Source organism: Paracoccidioides lutzii, assembly GCF_000150705.2.
Source record: "Paracoccidioides lutzii Pb01 unplaced genomic scaffold supercont2.12, whole genome shotgun sequence".
Lineage (NCBI taxonomy): Eukaryota > Fungi > Ascomycota > Eurotiomycetes > Onygenales > Ajellomycetaceae > Paracoccidioides > Paracoccidioides lutzii.
The window spans coordinates 717480-736062 of record NW_015440958.1 but is presented as its reverse complement, the minus strand read 5'-3'; the positions used below and the strand labels follow the sequence as shown (position 1 = coordinate 736062).

Genomic DNA, 18583 nt, shown 5'->3' with positions numbered 1-18583 from the left:
CATAATCCTATAGTAATGTAATTGAATTTAATCAATGGTTGTTGAGAGCAGACATTCCAGGTTAAAGTCTGTATGTACATAAGTTATTTTTATTTGGTGGGTCGCTCGGGGCGGCAGATGGGAGCCGTTGGATTGAACGAGACTGGAATTACGTCAGTTAGTTAAGGTTACTCACCTCGTGACTTCATCCCACCCCGAGGCTAATATTAAATCGCTGCCTCGAGCTTAACGCCATCACAATTATAGAAACCCCTATTTGTTTGCCCGGAATGCCGGTTGCCTATCTTCTTGCCTTAAGAAACTGCGGATCCCTGAAAATCGTATGGAAGAAAGTGAGTGAGATAGTAGAGTTATGGAATCGTCTCCCTTAACCTTGGTATGTTCACTCTCATCAACCCCCCCTCTGATCTATTCCTCGAATGCAATTTAACTGAATACTCCCCTCAAGGCGCATTCCCATGCTCGTAATGCCCTCTTCGAAACACGCAAATCTAACCCAGTAGCGGCCAGCGAGGAACACGATCTCGCAGCTGTCGAGTTTTCGACTGCAGCACAAGGCACGGTTGACCCGGACGTATGTTACTTGCACAGCTTCTGATAATACCAAACACCCAAACACACCATCTGATATCAAGATGATAGGCATCGCGAACACTTCAACTTCTCGAAAAACATCATAAACGGCTTGCAGAGATCCTTAGATTTCAACATGAGCACCCTGTGGAGGCTTCTCCTGAACGTGCAAATGTACTTTCTGTGCCTTCAACAACCCAACCTCCCAAGTCAGACTTGCCAAGCATTGGTAGAAGAGAGCCAACGGCTCCGGTTCCCTATGTAGAAAACGTAAATCAAACCCCTCGTCTCCCTGCGCAGCATAGACCTGTGCAACGCGACACTACTTCTATAGCAAGCAATCTAGCAACGGCTCGTGGTATTCCCTCTCATCCTGCTCGAGGTAGTCCTGCATTTCCGGCTGTATCGACTCAGAATGCTGGGGCCAAAATGGCTGGTGCTCCAGTGCAGATGAGCCATGATGGAGCAAACCTTAATTCCCTAAATACCGAGTTAAAGGCTCGCCCAAGCTTAGCATCCAAACAGAAACCATCTTGGACTCCAACTGGGTTGAGTCCCACAGATATTACGGGGCAGCAGATCAACCCACCAGCACCAAGTGACGCCTTAACATCTAAACTTGGGTTTGGATTCTCAGCAGATGAGCCATTCCAGCGGTTTTATTCGACATTTGAAGGTCTCATATCGAGACTTTCAGGCCCGCTAGCCTTTGCTAGTCTACCCCTTGGCATTGACACTTCTACCCAGAAATCTGCAGCAGATCCCCAAGTTGACCGGAACCCAGCATCTGCAGATATTCCTAGCTATCTTACAAACCAACCAGATGTGAATAGGTTAGTTTCAAAAGCCGCACTGCGTGCTATCAGAGATAAGGATGGCCTGAACGGATTACTCGGCCAGCCAAACCCGGTGGAATCATTCTACGTCGTCCCAACCGCTGGGGGAACGATATCCTATGCAGGCATTCTTTCTCGAGCCGAAAAGGAAGCCCGCAGACGCAGCCTTGACAGCAGCCGCGATGACGACTTTGTTGATGCCCGCGAGAACCCTCCATCTCCGGAATCTTTGCTTCCCGTAGCAGGAGACAAGGGCGGGAAACGAGCAGCACGGAGCAGAGCATCAGGCGCAACGCAGCCAAACACAAAGACAATGGAAGAACTACAGATGGAAAACCAAGCGCTGAAACACCTGTCGGACACGCTCTCCAAACGGCTGCATATGTGGGAAGTCAATGCGCAGTCGTCGTCCCTGGCATTACAACAATCTCTGAAGGCAATGCAGCACCAACCCACCTCTTCCCCTGGACGGCAGCTCTCTCCCACATCCTCAGCTGTACCACATGAACCGCGTCCTCATGGGATACAATCACCGCCAGCGCCAGCAGCAGGGGCAGCACCAGGAACAACACAGGAGCGCGTTGTTTCGGGGGTATCGCTACCATCTAGCTCTGATGCTAATGAGGCACGACTAAAGGAGCTGGAAGAGTTGCTGCGTCGTGGGGAAAAGGAGCTGCAGCGTGTGGGGCGTGAGAATGAGAAGCTGAGAGATGTAGTGGGGAGGTATAGGGATCGGTGGGAGAAACTGAAAGAAGGGGCTAGGGTGCGGAGGGAAGGGAATGGGAATGGGAATGGGAATGGGAATGGGAATGGGAGTGGGAATGGGAATGGAGGTACTAATGGAGCCGGGAAAGGGACACGTACAGATATGGGAAAGGTGGTTACTGCCACTCCTAGTCCTGAGGTCGCGGATGTAGCGCAAGTTACAAATCGTGCCGGTGACGGTGGTGGCATTGGTACTGGCGAAGGGGAAGGGGTGGGCAATAATAAGAATGCCAAAAGCTTGCTTGATGATTAGGATTTATGTCACTGATGATTCTGGGTTGAGCGTAAGTCTGTTACAGGTGACTGAAGATGAAGATCCCTTTGTACCCAGAAAAAGATTCGATGCCTCGATGATCCTCATGCCATTTCTCTAGCTTTCATGAATAATGACACTCTGTCTGAGGATTTATGTAAAGGTCTTTCGGAGGCCCATTTCAATTTTAAAAACTAAGAAAAATATACATTCGCATGAGGGATGAGAGATGATGCAATGGGGCTATATATTAAAAAAAAAAAAAAAAAAAAAAAAAAAAAAAAAAAAGAAAACCCCGATCCAAACGCCGCTGATAGAAAAGAATTATGCAAGATGAGCTTCAGCCTTTTGAATTGTGAATATATGATGAGTTTGTGCTGAGGGAGTTATGAATAGACGTAAAATAAGAAAGATTAAAAGGTGTATCTCACAATGAAACATGGGGTAAAAAAAGAGAGAGAGAGAGATTAAGAAAGAAATCAATCGAAAAACACAAGATAAATTTGCGCCCCCGATGCACACCATACGCCAAAAGTAGAGTTGAGTGAATTAATTGAAAGACAATCAGAAAGGACCAAAGGAAATTGTATATAAGTGATGATAATCATCCCTATAAAACGCACAAACCAGTAGGAAGTCACTAACAAGGATCACCCGGCAGAGAAGAATTTGTGTACTGGGCCATCCTGGTAATGTGTTACACATCTATAATATATTTATGCATTCCCTCCTCCTATTTTTGCGTGAGAGAGGAGAATAGTTTTGGTTGAAAGGGGATAGGAGTGTTCAGCTTCTTGATGGCCTAACGTTTCCCCCTCCATCATCACCAGGACTACCAGTCACTGAAGGGCCAGCCTTGCTTTTCTTCTTCGTCGGACTCCCTCTGATGCTGGCATTTAGCCACCCCAGACCGCCACTCAATGAATCATTAAGGCTGCGGGTCCGTGGGCTATCTTTCTTTTTTTGTAATGGTGATGGGTCCAGTGTTGGAACTGCTTCTTGTGCAATGGCCCTGTCCGTGATGTTTGAATCGGGGAGGGGAAACCTTTGATGATGTTCTCTACAAGGCAGTCGGTCGCCTTCAGCTCCGGCATTGCTGGTGTCGGTTTCGTATTCGCTTTCTAGAGGATTTTCGTCTTGGACATGGCCACTTGTTGCACTCTCACCAATCGCAAATGGGACTGATGCTCGATTTTTGCCCTTTCGTTTCTTGGACGAAGTTCGTTCCCGATGGCTACGTGGGGAGCCTTCCCCTCTCAGAAGTGAATCTGCAACTACAGCGCTAAGGGATCCTGAGAGGGGCGCCAGAAGTGGCCGGGGTGCGAAATGTCGGGAGAATGAATTGCGTAATTCCATGTTCGGTGATCGAGAGAATGTTAATCGACGACCTGCTGCGGTAGGTGTTTTCGGAATTGGCGAAGTACTCGGTAACGGAGTATGTGAGCGGTTTTGGTGTTGGGTAGCACTGATGTCGAATTCAACCAACCCTGGCGCAGAAGGAAATTGGAAAAGGACTTGAGTCGTAGGGTGTAATTGAGGAAGTGCTTGAGGTCTGACGGCTACAGTAACTTCGCCGCGACCTTCAGGGGTTGATCCCCATGGATTTTCGGTAACCGGCTGGGGACTGGTTTCTCCAGACGGCGATAAGGAGCACTCACCAGAAGAAATAGATGGCACCGAAGAAGGGGGACCACTAGACAGTGGAGCCCGTGGGGTTCGTACCCCATCGCCGTCTTCTTCATCACCATTCTCATCACTAAAAAGTGAGCCGGGACGAGAGTCAGTAGCCTGAGCGGCAACGCCGGTGACTCCATCCAATGTCCATTCCGGATGGTTTTGACTTCCTTCCCTTTGCCAATCAACACTGTCTCGGTAACGCTCCCCATTTACAAGGTCAATCGCCTCCTCTTCACCTGATTCAGAATCAGAGTCATCGATTCGCGTCCTCCCGCTGGTAATAAAATAGACCCCTAGGAAGGTGAGCGCGCAGCCACCGATAAACTTTGCTGCCCTCTCGGGACTCGTGGACTCGAAATCTCGGTAAAGGACAGCGCTTCCGACAATGACCGAAATAGTAAATAGCACAAACTGGGTAGGAATAACCTGAGTAGAATCGAATCTTTGCAGAGCTCGATTGATGTATCGAATCTGCATCAGAGCACTGAAGGCAAGGACAGCCACCAGGGCGTATGTGATGGGGAAAGTTATGACGTGCCACAGGGTGAAGGAAAGGAGAGAGGCGACTCCTTTCGTCGATAGGGCAGTATATCCCCCTAATCAGATTGTTTAGCTGGGAAGATATATTCATCGCCATGTAGAGCGGGCTTCTGAATACTTACCAAACAATCCAACCAACCCCAAGTCGATCAAGATGGACTTCCTTCCATATCTCTGACTGGCACACATCAATGCAAGAATTAGCGCAACAGTAACTCCAAGATATAATTCAAACTCCCAAGTCGTTATCATGTCCCAGATCTCGTCGGGACCTATTTTGGTTTCTGAAGTTTTTGCGCTGAATACAATAGTTACTGCGCCGGCAACGGCAACTAGAACACCTAGCAGATCTCGTCGACGGAAAGTCTCCTTGAGCATGAATGGTGCAATGATACAGTTTGATATCAAAGCGACAACTCCTAGGGGTGAGACAATGGACGCGGGCGCAAATCCATAAGCTAGGAAATTGCCAGCCTCACCGATAGTCATCAAGATTATTCCCGCCCACCAATAAGGTGATTTAAGGTATGACTTTCGTTCATTGGAAATTTGGCTCTTCTCCATGGGAGTTAAAGTCCGGTCTGATATAAATGACTGCTGTAGCGTGTCAGGACGTTGGTTGCCATCATCGAGCGAATTGCTCATCCCCCCTCCATCTTCCTCGTCCGTGTATTGACGAAATCCTAATCTTGATATTTCCTCAGAGTTCCTGTGCCTTCTGCCATTTGTGTCTGCCGGAGAAGCGTCCATGTGTCCTTGTACATCCGTAACCTCGCCCTCCGCTCCGTTCGTGAGCATGTCATAATTACTCGAAGATAACGTTTCTGTTTGCCCAGTTCTGGAAACGGTTCTTTTCCATCCATTCCGTTGGCGGCTGCGGTCATATTCCCTCTCAATCCTTATATGTGCGTAGCGTTGGATATTCAAAGCGAAGGAGATCAAAATGTTGCCAATGATGGCCGTAACAATGCCTATCGTAGACGACCATTCTCTTATAGCATCGCCGCCACCGTTGCCACTGCCATCACCCGCATTATCTCCACCATCATTCCCACTATTTCCACTTCGGAATATATTAATCGCAGGCGGAGATAGCGGCTTAGAGAAGGCAACGCGGAAGAGAAGGCTGGAGATGCAGGTTATCAGCACCCTGGTTCTTACCATCTCGCGCCCTTTCTGATATTCAGGACCTGAGGACTTGGGACAAGAGGAACCTGAACCGAGAGGCAAGATATATCAACTGTTCCCCTCGAATCCTTCTCCAGCTTCTTTTCGAGCAAAAGCCCGGTCTTTCCACCTGGACTGTGTCGTGATCGCTTTACCCCTTTCCCCAGGGAGAGCTTTGCATTTGTAACGTCTGCAATATCGAGATTGGCTAGAGAGCTGATCGCGACGATTACCACAGCAATCTCCACCCAGCCATTAGCTGGCAGTCTGGGATAGTTGGAAATTGTGAATAGCGGCGTTCGCGTAAGCTGTACGGTGTTTGTGCAATTATTTTCGCCTTCATTGGTAAGTTCGAAGATTCCTAGCTACCATATGCAACGTAGGAAACATTACCCTGTACTGTTTCTCGAACGACCGTATGATGAAAGCTGTTGGAAGTGCAAGGATGAATACGACGATGTAGAGGGCTGAAGGGCGGAGGAAAGATATTCAGCCAACTTTTCTTCTCCCTAACTAAGCAGCTATCTCCGATTGGCTGCTTGCTTTTGGCTGCTTTTTCATGGACGAATGAACGATGGTTTTCTTGAGTCCGTTGGTTAATATAATTCCCACTTGACCCATTGCTTGATGGCAGTTGTTGTTGTTCCGAAGACAAGACTGCCCAGCCTTGAAGAGTTGGCGGCGGGTTACGACGAGGCTTCATCCATGGACTCTCCACTGATTGATTAACTTAACTGAATAACGTCACAGACCACTAACTACATGCAAACGTACGTGAATTTTAACCCTACAATGCATGTTCCCCCGCAAACTTCTAAGAAAGGTGCAAATTATGTCTATTGCTAATAATATGAAATTCATCAGACTACTCTTAATTCAAACAATTTAAATTTTCCATCTTCCATATTTTAATCCGCTCAATTTAGTTATCCTCTCAGTTTTTTGAATGAAATACAGGTTTTAATATGGTCTACTCTATCTAATGAATATATATTTTTTAATTATATTCAAAATATAACAATATGTTGTTAAAATGATCTCAATGCAAGTCAGCAAAGCTCTCAAATGTTAATAAATCTACGGCTAACCTGAGGACCTGCTCTCAACAAATTGAAACAATAATCTTTTTCATTGAAGCGGGTATCTTGTTTTATTACAAGTGAAAATGCATCCATCGTTGGCAACATGCATACCATCCACCACACCGTAAACCAAAGGAGTGATAAAATTATATATCATCATGATGCACATGAAGAAAAGAAACGCCTGTCGCCATAAAATCTATCTGGTCAGGAAGGGGGATAAAATGACAGAAAAATACATACATAAAACAAAAAACAAAAAAAAAATTAAAAATTAAAAATAAAAAATAAACTGTCATCCTTCTAATCACGCCTCGCACGCTTCCGCTCGGGTTTCTCCCCTTCGTCCTCTTCCTCACTCAACTCCGCAAAAATGGGCTTAGGCTGTGTTTCCTGCCATACTTTCGTAAACACTGGCTCCTTCTCCGCTTGCTCTGCATATTTCAGCAGTGCTGCTCGTGGGTCTTCGTCTCTCATCGAGCTGAGTGGGATATTTTCCTTTATATGTTTTTCGTCCGGCTGGCTATTTGCAAAAGGGGTCTTACTGGGCAGATGCGGCCGACGAGGATCCCTAGACCGTCCTGAGGCAGTGAGTCCGATTGTTGGATGTCGACTGGAGAAGGAGGCACCGGAGGTGATTTGGCCAGTCGTGCTGTCTGCGGACAGGCCGAGGGACAGGTCCGTGGTGAAATTTGGGTCGTCGTCGACGTGTCTCCGCTTAGGGGCTTTGGACATGACAAGCACAGCACCGTTGTGGGAGAGTGATGGGTTATATAGCACGTGGGTTTCTCCATTTGCAGAGCCCGCAATAATTTGGTTCAGCTTCTCGTGCCAAAGGACGGCAATAAGTGGAGAGCCTGGCGTCACGGATGTGGAAAGCTCAGGTTTTAGTGTTGCAGGATTCAGGATATGCAGGTCCCCAGTTTCACTACCTGTGACGATATTTGCCCCACTAGGAGAAAACATGATATTTGCGTTGTGAGAATATTTAGACCCAGACGGGTGCGGTACTGTTGTGATGGGATTTTTAAATTTTCTCGTATCCCACAGTTTGATGGTATCGTCGCCACCTCTGGTGACAACCAATCTGCCATCGGGACTGATATCCAGACCGCTTGTCCAAGCATCTTTCGTATGGGCACCTTGAATCTGAGCGCTTGGCCTCGTAAACGGCCCATTGCCACCCCACATCACTAGACTTCCATCGAGTGCACTGGCGACAAGAAAATTATTTCCTCCCTGCGCTGGGGAACCCCAAGCTACCGCGGTCATTCGAGTTCTGCCCGCCGACCCGGCCGCTCTAGACTGATGCACAATAACTTCCTTCTGTGACCTCCCCGCATTGACATCCCATATCCGCAACGTGCTATCCGTCCCCGCCGTAACACACAGATTATAGTCTGAAGGGCTCCACGTCCCACTCGTGATTTCAGAAATGTGCCCCTTGGTATTGCGCATATCTCGAAGGTACATGTCACCCTTGGCAAATTCCACAATCGTATCGCCATCGCGATCCAAGATTTTGGCTTGCGGGGTCGCGGAAATGACTAGCACTTGGCTCGGATAAAGTGGGTTGAATCTGGCAACGTGGACCGGATGGATTTCCGAAGCCGCGGACTGCTTCTTAGCTGACGGTTCCACTGATTTGAATGCGCGGAGAGTGGTGGGTGTCATAGAGGCGAAATCGTGAAGCTTTATCGTACAGTCTGTGGAGCCAGTTATCATTCGCGACCCGGAGGGATCAAGGGTGATTGTCGTGACAGCACGGTCATGTGTCTTGAAAGTAAGATCGTGTGAAGTCGGGAATTCATCTTCGTCAGATTCATCCGAACTATCTGAGTCTGCGTCCGAAGCTAGATTTCCATCTTGTTTTGAACCACCCTTGTCAATTCTAGGTCCCGTTTTCTCTACATCATTATCATCAAGGACCCCTAAGGGTTTCTTCTCCCCGAGCACCGCCGCTGGCGACTTTGACCCGGCTTCGACTCGTTTGGTCCGATCAATCTGTGCTGCTATATTAGTCGACTTGTCCCGCTTCCCAAAACCACTGGGAAAAAACTTTTTAAACGTTTCTTCGTCAAATCCATCCATGGTAATCACTTGCGCATCTGCCGACGTTGGTTGACGACAAGAAAGATGGATGTTGGAACTTGGGAAGCTACCCGGCTATGGAACTGCTGGCGAAGTTTTTGTGACGTTTGCATCTTGGCCACACTTCCGAACCATAATCGGTTTAGTCAGCGCCAACGATCTGCAGTTAACGTTTGATTGTCAGTTCTCTCATATGTGGCTTGACAAGCCCCTCCTGGAATTGTTACAACTTTTTCGCTGGTTCTTCTAGAGCAGCCATGATAGCCTGCCTCACTGACGGAGTGAGTTGCTTCCATGAAAACTGAGACCAGACTCAAGTTACCAAAAATTTCATCAATATATGGGTTACCCTATTACTCCACCCACTGGGAAATTCGACATTTGGGTGAAGTGGTCACGGAAAAGGTAACACACAATACTCTCTCTAGAAAAGAAGGGACAAATCTATTCGTGAGGTGAAGAGTCCTGACGATTTCCCCTGTGTGCGAGAAACGAATCGATAGTCAACGTTGCTGTCTGCATACGCTGTTTGTTGTTCAGTAACTAGGTTATGTTTATTTTACTTTACCTCTTGGATATGGCAAAGCTCTCATGTTGTGCTTGCTTACTTGGCCACAAGCCGCGAAAAGAAAATCATCAGCAAAGTGCCCGGTTTCTAACGAGTCATCGAAGCAGAGAAGCATACCGTAACAACCGTATGCTCTTTGCTCGTGAAAGGGCCCGGGTTGAAATTCCACCGAACGCCAAAAAGTGTCATATATCCTTTGCGAGGGGCGACCGACACCCAGGTCGTTGCTTTTGGGGGGCCAACCAGCTCGAAAATAAATAAACCAAAAAGAAGTAAATAAATTAATTAAAAAAAATAATTATAGTAATAATAATTGTCAGAACGGTCGTGGGTGTTCTTACATATGTCTAGAATGAAGGCCAAGTTACAGTTGAGCCAGAACGGAGGGAAAGGATAGTTTATATACGCCGTTTATGCCTTTTAACATCTCGCCTCGCGTGGTTGCAACGTAACTGAGAATGGCGCTTGATATTTCCCGCAGAGTCGGCTTGTTGAGGCGATCCGAGAGTTAGCGTTGCTCCAGTTAGAAGCTGCGCGTTCATCAAGGCAAACATCACGGCCTCCAGATGCTCGGAAACACCATGAACTAAAAAGCAACAATTACAATCATGCAAGGGCAACAATCCCCTTTGTCCAGCCTTGTCAGCAACATCCATGCCATTCCCGTTCCAAGCTTGATCGAGCGCGAGTCATCTACGTATTTCAACAGTTCTTGCACACAGAACAAGCACTTTTAAGGGGAACAAACATCTGTTGACTGAATTTCATTCAGACTTTGCCAAAGCGCCATCAACTGGTGACTGTTCAAAGAAAGTCACCATTATTTTTCTTGAGCGTGCCTCGACTGCGGGGAAGACGATTGTCGGGTGAAACATGGTCAAAACTTACGCAAGTTGGCAAACAGGCACACGCGGCCGGTTCGGTTCAATCTATCCTCGAGTGCCGGCTCATTAGTCTCCTAAGGTTGAGGATAGCCGTTGATATTACAGGACATGCCCGTGAATTATTTAGCCCGGACCTGGTCCTCGGAGCGGCGGGCAATGCGGAGAGTCATGGCTTCGCTAGTTGCGGAGTATCATGAGCTATACTCCCTAGAAGTCAACGGTGGCGAGGAGCCATCTAGTTGCAGTGGCATCTCATTCGTTATCCTTGATCTTGTCGTTATTGACAGGTTGGTTTCTTCAGATCGCCAATATCCTCCACCTCTCACTTCTGAGGCCTGGTTTACCTCAGAGCCCGTCAACCAGGTATACTTCATATCACCTCCATTCTTCCAATGCGCCGGCCAACGGAAGATACTCCCCCCGGGGTTCTTCGTCAGACAACTGTGATACGCACTTCATGAAGTATCATATTAAACCAGCCACGTGGGCATAAAATGCACCAACTATTTCTACAACATCCCTCTCCGTCCAGTGAGAGCAGCTTCGCGAATTCTGCATTGGGTAGCTAGGAGATCTAAACAAAGCGGATTTTGATGATTTTTCCCAGTAGGACAAAATCGATTGCCTCTTCCTACAAAACTACCAATATCGGAACGTCAAACGGCTGGATTTTGATACAAAGGGATAAGATGATGACATCTCAGCTCCTCTCCGCCCCGAAAATTATCTATCCTATCGGGATCGTTAAAAAAAAAATCAAATTAGGATAACTGCAAACGTTGGCGGAGATCTGAGCGACGTTACCAATCTCTTATTGCAGCAGCTTACTGAATTCCCATGATGACATCACCATTGACATACCAAACACCTTGCGCGTGGTAAAATCCGTGTGCCAAATCCGGCAACACCTACAGGAATGGTTCGGCTTTTTTTTTTTTAACGCCACGATCTATTAATTACTCACTAGGTGAAGACCCAGGGCATTCGAAAACTTCACTCCTGCCAATCCAAGAGAAACTTGTTGGAATAATGCCTGTTGCCGAAGATGTTGTTCATAGAGGACCCATCAGCTATGAGGGCATGTTTGCGGGTGCACAAAGAAAGTGTCGACACTGGGATGATGGCCGGGAGTGGTTTTTACCATCGTATATTGAGAGAGAGAAAAAAAAAAACTATACGTCAAATTGAATTGAACTTTTAAGGGCGCTGGCTAAGGGATTACCATTCGGAAGAAGTTTTAGGAGGGATTCAAAGTTTACTATGGGGAGGAGGGAGGTGGGTTGACATGCGTGTTGGTAAGTGGTTTTTGAATGGACCTGTCTACTATCGCAGTCCCGAAGTTCTATCATGTGTTCCTGAAGTGGGAGAGAATAAGAAGCTGTGCAAAGTGGGACAAATTCAATATGGTTGCAGACTTCTCGAGAATGACCAATATCGACGCGCAGGGTAACTCCTTTCGGGTCCCGACAAATATTTTACAAGCTTGTTACGTTTGACAGTGATCCCAGGAAGCGCAATGGTCAAAAAATATTTAATGCACCAGAGAGACTTTTGCGTCTGAGGTGCCTCACTTTTCGGGATCATGCTCTATTTGAATTGTCAGAATACATTGAGCCACGCATCCCGCCGTCCTGCATGGATTTTCGCCCTGCCGATATCAAATCTTTGCCATGGAGTGCTCTTTTACCCCTGACCGAATCTGCTCCCGTTATGCCGGGCGTCATTTGGAAACGATATAAATCTCTTACACCGTCTACCTAAATTTGTTGCATTTTCCGGGATGGCATTGGTGGCCCGTGGATGTCTTTGTTCTCTGAGAAAGTATGGTCTCGATCTCTCCAGCGCAACAGCCAAGAGCCCGAGCCACGTTACCGTGTAATGAATAATATGCGGAATGCTGCGGTGTCCATCCCGGTTTTGCGATACATACGGACCCTTTAGCCCTCGATATATGTAACTTATCTCGCACACATTGTTGAAATCTCGGGTACATCTGTGTGACGGTTAACAGACTTACCGCTCTTTCCCTGCGCTTACCAACGGCTTCACGAAGTAAACGAGTCAAATTTGGTGCCATTAGTTGATTATAAAGAGAAAAGGGAAAGAAAAAAAAATAAAAATAAAAAAATAACGGTTATCCGGCCCAAAGTATAATAGTTTGATGGAATCCCATGACTCTCGAATATCAATTAAGGCGGTAAATATTTACCTATCCCCAACGTCCCTGCATGCATTTCGGCTGTTTTTCATGCAGGATGCCTGCGGGAGAACAAAGCTGTGCAATCCTTTATGTCGCTATCCGCGATCAGCACTGTTTTCGAAGAAAAAGCTTTTTATTTCTGCACTATTATTTGCCAGGGTAACATTCTCAGAGCTTCGGTGCATCCTTCGATAATCGTCACAGTTTGACACTTGTTCCTGGATCTGCCATGGATCTACCAAGATGAACCTAAACCAAGATTTATCTGAAATTTCTTTAATTTTCTTTCTCATTTCTTTTTCTATTATGTTCCTTTTCTATCCCTCCTTCGTCACCTGTGCCTTTTTTGACGTTGGATGGTCTTGAAGTTTCATTGGCAGTACTACTTGAGTGCGGCGCAATAAATTAAGAAATGATGCAGGGTCTGTCTGCAACAAAGCGTGCAAAAAGATATTTCAACGAAAGGGCAGCCGCTTTTTCGAAACTTGGCTTAAGTTTATCTTTCACTGTGACTGTGTTTGCAGATAATGTTTTGCTGTCAATTGGCATTTCTTCCATCCTCCTCAATGTTACCTGCATTGCTTTTTAGACAAACGTACATAGGTGTATATATACCCTCATATCTCCTCTTAGACCACGCTTTCTGATGCTTCTTCGCATTAACAAACTTGCTACAGTACCTTTACGAGTTTCATTCTTCTATGTTACTTCCCCCTGCCTTCTTCTTCTACGCCCCTCATCCTCGTGAAGTTGATTCACCTAGTCTCATTACTTGCCTCCTAACTGTCAACCTATCCCTCGACCACTATGATACTTTCAACGCCCAATGTCTCCACAGCCGATATTAAGCGCGATGGTGCTTCCCTGGAAAAGGTGTCAGATGATATTGACACTGTCAATGTCCTGAAGTTAGAACTCCAAGAGACCACTGCGTACGACGAGCCTAAATTCGGAGCAGACAAAGACAAGTCCAAGTTCCGACAATACGAGACGGCATGCGACAGGGTGAAAAGGTTTTATCGAGAGCAACATGAAAAGCAAACGGTTGCTTACAATCTGAAAGTTCGGAATGAACTCCGATTCAAAGTACGGGCAGAAATGACAGTCTGGGAAGCAATTGAGAAACTCGACACGCTAATCGACGAGTCCGACCCGGATACATCCCTCTCTCAAATTGGACATCTTCTCCAATCAGCTGAAGCCATCAGACGTGACGGAAAACCACGATGGATGCAACTAACGGGTTTGGTTCATGATTTGGGGAAGCTACTTTTTTTCTTTGATGCGCAAGGTCAATGGGATGTGGTTGGAGATACATTCCCTGTTGGATGCGCCTTTGACGAGCGAATCATCTTCCCGGGCACGTTTGCCAACAATCCCGATTTTGGAAACGAAATTTATGGCACGAAATTCGGCATTTATTACCCTAACTGTGGCCTTGACAATATCATGCTCTCGTGGGGGCATGATGAGTACCTGTATAACATCGTGAAATCTCAATCAACTCTTCCTCGGGAGGCGTTGGCTATGATTCGCTATCATTCTTTTTACCCCTGGCATTCTGCAGGTGCATATCGACACCTGATGAACGAAGATGACCACCGTATGCTTGAGGCAGTCAAGGCTTTCAATCCGTACGATCTTTATAGCAAAACGGATGAGGTTCCCAATATTGAAGAGCTTAAGGTACGGATTTTTTTTTCCCTCCCCCCCCCTTCTCTCCCCTTTTTTTTTTTTTTTTTTTTTTTTTTTTTTTTTTTTTTTTTTTTTTTTTTACTCTCAATAGGATTTCGGTGCATAAATTCCTAGATTCGGCGCAGTTTCCCCCTTCAGTAAACAAAGGATAGTCAATCATAAATTACTAACAAATATCCAACCCTTTAGCCGTATTACCTCGAGCTAATTGATGAATTTTTCCCACAACGTGTCGTGAAATGGTGAATGACGAAGCCAATATCATTGGTGGGTTGCGGCATGAGGCTGGCTGATTCTGCAGACAGGGTCCTACTTCCATGCAAGAGATCAGTTTTTCTTTTTCTCTTCTTTGATTCTTTTCGCCTGGATCTAAGACCTTTTATCCCTTCTTCTTCTTCTTCTACTTGTTCTTCTACTTCACCTTTTTTTTTTTTTTTTTCTTTTCTTATTTCTGTTTGTTTGTGATTCTACCCACAGACTCGGGATTTTTCAGATTTTCCATCCCTGTCGCGATTCTTCCTTTTCGATTTCTTTTATTCTTTTTTACTTCTTTTTTTCTTTTTTCTTTTTTACTTTTTTTTTTCCCACTTCCTTTTCGCCATTGTTTTATTATTTTTCTTGATTTATGTTCGAAGCATTCGGGACCGGATCCATTCACTAATATTTGAAAGGCTGTCCTTCGCATCAATTCTGTATGGTTGTTTTTGATCTTGTTTTCTCTCAATTGTTACAACTGCATGTTTTTGGTTTTCGGTTCAGCTGTACCTGTCCATTTTCCCGCGTTTAGAGTTATCTGTATTTCCTCACTTTCTTCCCGTTCTTAACTTACACGAATTTCCGCTCTACATAACCCATTACTCAGCTAGAGTTAATCGCTAAAGTAATGAGACTTTTATTTTATGTTCCATACCGATCGAGTTCTGCCTTGCTATCTACGGATACCAGGAGATTGGCCAAGCAATTATTTTACGGATGCATTATTGCATACATCCATTCTCTTGTTTTCCTCTGTGTTTTGGCAAAAGTGATCATCACATTGTAAGTTTCCTCACCCCTATGTGGCAACTCCAGCCACTGAACAACTTCTGCACGATACACTTTCTGCTGTAATCTACGTAGGCAACTAACCAACGGCATATCTAATTTAAAAAAAAAGTAAATTATAAAAATAAAAATGAAAAAACCATTAACCCGTTGCATGCATTTAGTAATGGAGTTGATTGTTTGAAAAGTCTACAGGCAAATCTCCTTCACTGGACAGGATTTATCGGCTGAAGTCTGCTGGTACGAGAATATGGTAGGTATATTTTAGCTACCATTGCTCTAACTTGGTTTCGTTGATGTTCGACGTACGATGCTCCTTTTAGTTCATGTTGACGACTATAACCAGACAATATGTCAAGGCAATCTTGGCAATCAATACCTTGTGACTAAATACTTGTTCATAAGATTTGGTGAAGCCTCGGGAGCTAACGCTGATCCTATCCAGGAGAGCTGGCTTCCTAACCAAACACTTGGCACGGTCAAAAAGCATGTATCTAGCAAGTGGGGACTGGTTGTTAGTTATCGAAGAAAAGTCATACCCAATGTGAGGCTATTGGCAGTTGAGGAAGACAGATAAATACCGAGAAAGCATCGGCTCACCCAAGACTATTTCGGCGCTTCTCATACCAGAGCCCTGTTTTGAATACTTGACATATTGTGCAGACATCCTGGACGCCATTAGTTGTCAGTTGGTTCGCAGATCAGTTTGTTTGTATGTTTACGGGCATGATGTTCTGCGAGGCAGAAATTTTCTTGCGAAAGAGAGCTCACTGTAACTGACCGTTTTGATGTTTAACAGCAGCCATACGTAACAGCATGTAGGCCATCGCTTGCTTAATTGGTCTCCTACTAGCCGTAAAAAGTGATTTGAACTGGTCAGATCTGAAAACCTAACCTGACGAACAAGCAGTTGAACTATTATGGAGAAGTTGAACGATAGTTACGGAAAGAGTCAATAAACCGGAGAAGACAAGCGGTGTGATCCACTTACATATCTGGCCTCCTAAATATATGTATGTATGTACATGTACAATACTGTGCCTCCCCCTTCTCTCTCTGGGTAATTTCTTGAGCAGGAAATTATCTACAGACGACAACCAAACTTGCTTGAATTCAGTGGCGGCCCGGCCAATCGGGCGCATGACCCTGCTGATCAGTTCGAATCGTCCCACGCCTCACAAGTGCGCAGAGAAGGACATCAATCAGGAATTCCCTGGGCCTGCCAGCATCAGAATTAGTTGCGGGATGACGAGAGCTAGATTATCAAAATAAAAGAAGGAAACGGATAATTAAATACCTTTGGAAGTTTTTAGAACAATCGATAACTATCTCAAAAAGCAAACAACAAAGGTAGTGAGTGACATACTTAAGGTTGATCCTCGTTTACCCGCGAGAGAACACCCGAAGAACGAAGTTAAATCTACTAACGAGGCGGAAGACGTAACTATACGAGAAGGATTGCATCTCCCCACTCCAATCTATTTTGGCAACCCCGATTAATACAAAACGGCGCAGTTGATTCTCCGCTAGAAGATTCTGGGATGACGGCATTAGCCGTGGCGGCGTTGTTTAACAATCCTGAAATTGCGCGTTTGCTCGTTCAACCGTTCCGTCAAGATAAATTACCCGTGCAAGGCCCGCCGCCAGTAATAACCCTATACACTTTGCCGCAATTAAAGAACAAGTGGAGATGATCAAATAGTTACTTTGCTGAAACGTGGCGCCCAATGCCGAGTTGAGGAACGAGAGGGGATGCACCCCACTGTCTCTGGCAGTGGGGTGAAAAGCCACGAAGAGGTCGTTGGCGTTATTTCTCGGAGGACGTTGAGAACATATGCGTCTCACAGGGAACTTATAATTAGTTACGCCATTGAAGAAGGCAGTGGATGAATGCAAGTAAACCAATGGGAAAGGTAGTTATTGCTCCGGGCCGGGGCTGTCGTCATCCAAGGATGGGGACTCGATTCTGCTGCCTGCTCGCGAAACTAGTTTGCGTTGCTGTTGTAGTTATGGGAGTTGTTTGATCATATGCAGATGCATACATACTATCTCAGAGTTGATGTTGCGTGCGGTGTCACGGGAGGCCCCGGTTACTCGTTGAGAAGGGAGTTGACATGAATGTAAAAGACATTCTGGGCCGTAGTTACAATACTCCACAAGCTGCTGTTCAGGGCCCAGAGTGCATCGCTGAAATTTTTCTGCTAGCGGATGCGATGCCGATAACGAATGAGGTTAGGGATAGACATTGAGATAACTATGCCATTCGTTGCATGGAAGGAAAACACCAAAATCGATGATGGGAGCTTTTGGGGAACATTGTGTGCCGCCGACCGGGACGCTGAAGATGAAGATGGACTCGGTAAAGCAATTTATGACATGGAAAATGCGGTTGACTGGATTATAGAAGTCAGGTTTGGGTTCATTATCCAGTGATAACCTGTGAACCGACAACCACCGATGGAACGATGTATTTTGAAAGAAGGGGGTTCTAATTCTTCTCCTATCGTATGTGAGTATTTTTGTAACCCAGCCATGGGTAGTCGAATGTCTTCCCGGGAATTCCGCCATATCAGTTTAAATTTCTACGTGGGAAAAGGAAGCCGATTTGGTCGTTTACTTTCTTTGATTGCAAAAGGTTTAAGGATCAGTTAGTATACGGTGAATTGGTAAATGTCATTGCCTTGAATACTATTTTGCGGTGGTCTATGTCTACTGATAATTTTATTGTGTCTGGCTTCCAGATAGATTCTCATCAAATTGAGCAACTTAGAAATTCAACATCCAAGTATGGACCATTAAGAACCTTGCCGAACAATCTATAAGATGGAAAAATGGACTGCAACAACGCTATCGCTCAGAGAGCCCATATATAAACGCCCTGAAAGGAAAGAATACCGTCAAAGAATAAAAATCCAAATCCAAATTCCTTCGGGAGACAATCATGCATGAAATTGAGATGCTGTCAAATTAGGCGGCCCTCACAAGTTTACCGCGCGAAGTTCTTTTTATAAAATGAGCGGTCTTTCCTGCTTTACGACGATGAGAGGCTTTTGTATTCGCTTAAACGATAAAGTTGCTCATTCGAATTCGCTCATCGGAATTCGATTGCATTAGCAGCAGGATTTGACCCGAGAAGAAGGATCACATCCGACCGGAGATTCAAGAGAATCCAAGCCAATTATTCGTAATTCGTTTCCACTAAAGGGTC

General features: G+C 45.6%; 5 protein-coding genes across 5 annotated transcripts; 3 read left to right on the top strand and 2 right to left on the bottom strand.

Moving 5' to 3' along the window:
- Nucleotides 1-352: 352 nt before the first annotated feature.
- Nucleotides 353-2427, top strand: PAAG_04878 (hypothetical protein; the record flags this gene model as incomplete). Its single annotated transcript, XM_015845402.1, has 3 exons — nucleotides 353-376; nucleotides 449-574; nucleotides 643-2427. The coding sequence occupies 3 exons, from the start codon at nucleotides 353-355 to the stop codon at nucleotides 2425-2427; spliced, it is 1935 nt and encodes a 644-aa protein (XP_015699628.1).
- A 786-nt stretch (nucleotides 2428-3213) lies between these two features.
- Nucleotides 3214-6514, bottom strand: PAAG_04877 (DUF803 domain membrane protein; the record flags this gene model as incomplete). The annotated part of the gene is made up of 5 exons (XM_015845401.1): nucleotides 3214-4700; nucleotides 4767-5770; nucleotides 5806-6119; nucleotides 6205-6278; nucleotides 6424-6514. 5 exons carry the CDS (start codon nucleotides 6512-6514, stop codon nucleotides 3214-3216), a joined length of 2970 nt encoding a protein of 989 aa, XP_015699627.1.
- A 682-nt stretch (nucleotides 6515-7196) lies between these two features.
- On the bottom strand, nucleotides 7197-8984 carry PAAG_04876 (WD repeat-containing protein; the record flags this gene model as incomplete). The annotated part of the gene is made up of 1 exon (XM_002793301.2): nucleotides 7197-8984. The coding sequence occupies one exon, from the start codon at nucleotides 8982-8984 to the stop codon at nucleotides 7197-7199; it is 1788 nt and encodes a 595-aa protein (XP_002793347.1).
- Nucleotides 8985-10544: 1560 nt separating this feature from the next.
- PAAG_04875 (hypothetical protein) lies at nucleotides 10545-10883 on the top strand (the record flags this gene model as incomplete). Its single annotated transcript, XM_002793300.2, has 1 exon — nucleotides 10545-10883. The coding sequence occupies one exon, from the start codon at nucleotides 10545-10547 to the stop codon at nucleotides 10881-10883; it is 339 nt and encodes a 112-aa protein (XP_002793346.2).
- A 2560-nt stretch (nucleotides 10884-13443) lies between these two features.
- PAAG_04874 (inositol oxygenase) lies at nucleotides 13444-14437 on the top strand (the record flags this gene model as incomplete). The annotated part of the gene is made up of 2 exons (XM_015845400.1): nucleotides 13444-14322; nucleotides 14423-14437. 2 exons carry the CDS (start codon nucleotides 13444-13446, stop codon nucleotides 14435-14437), a joined length of 894 nt encoding a protein of 297 aa, XP_015699626.1.
- Between the last annotated feature and the right edge of the window lie 4146 nt (nucleotides 14438-18583).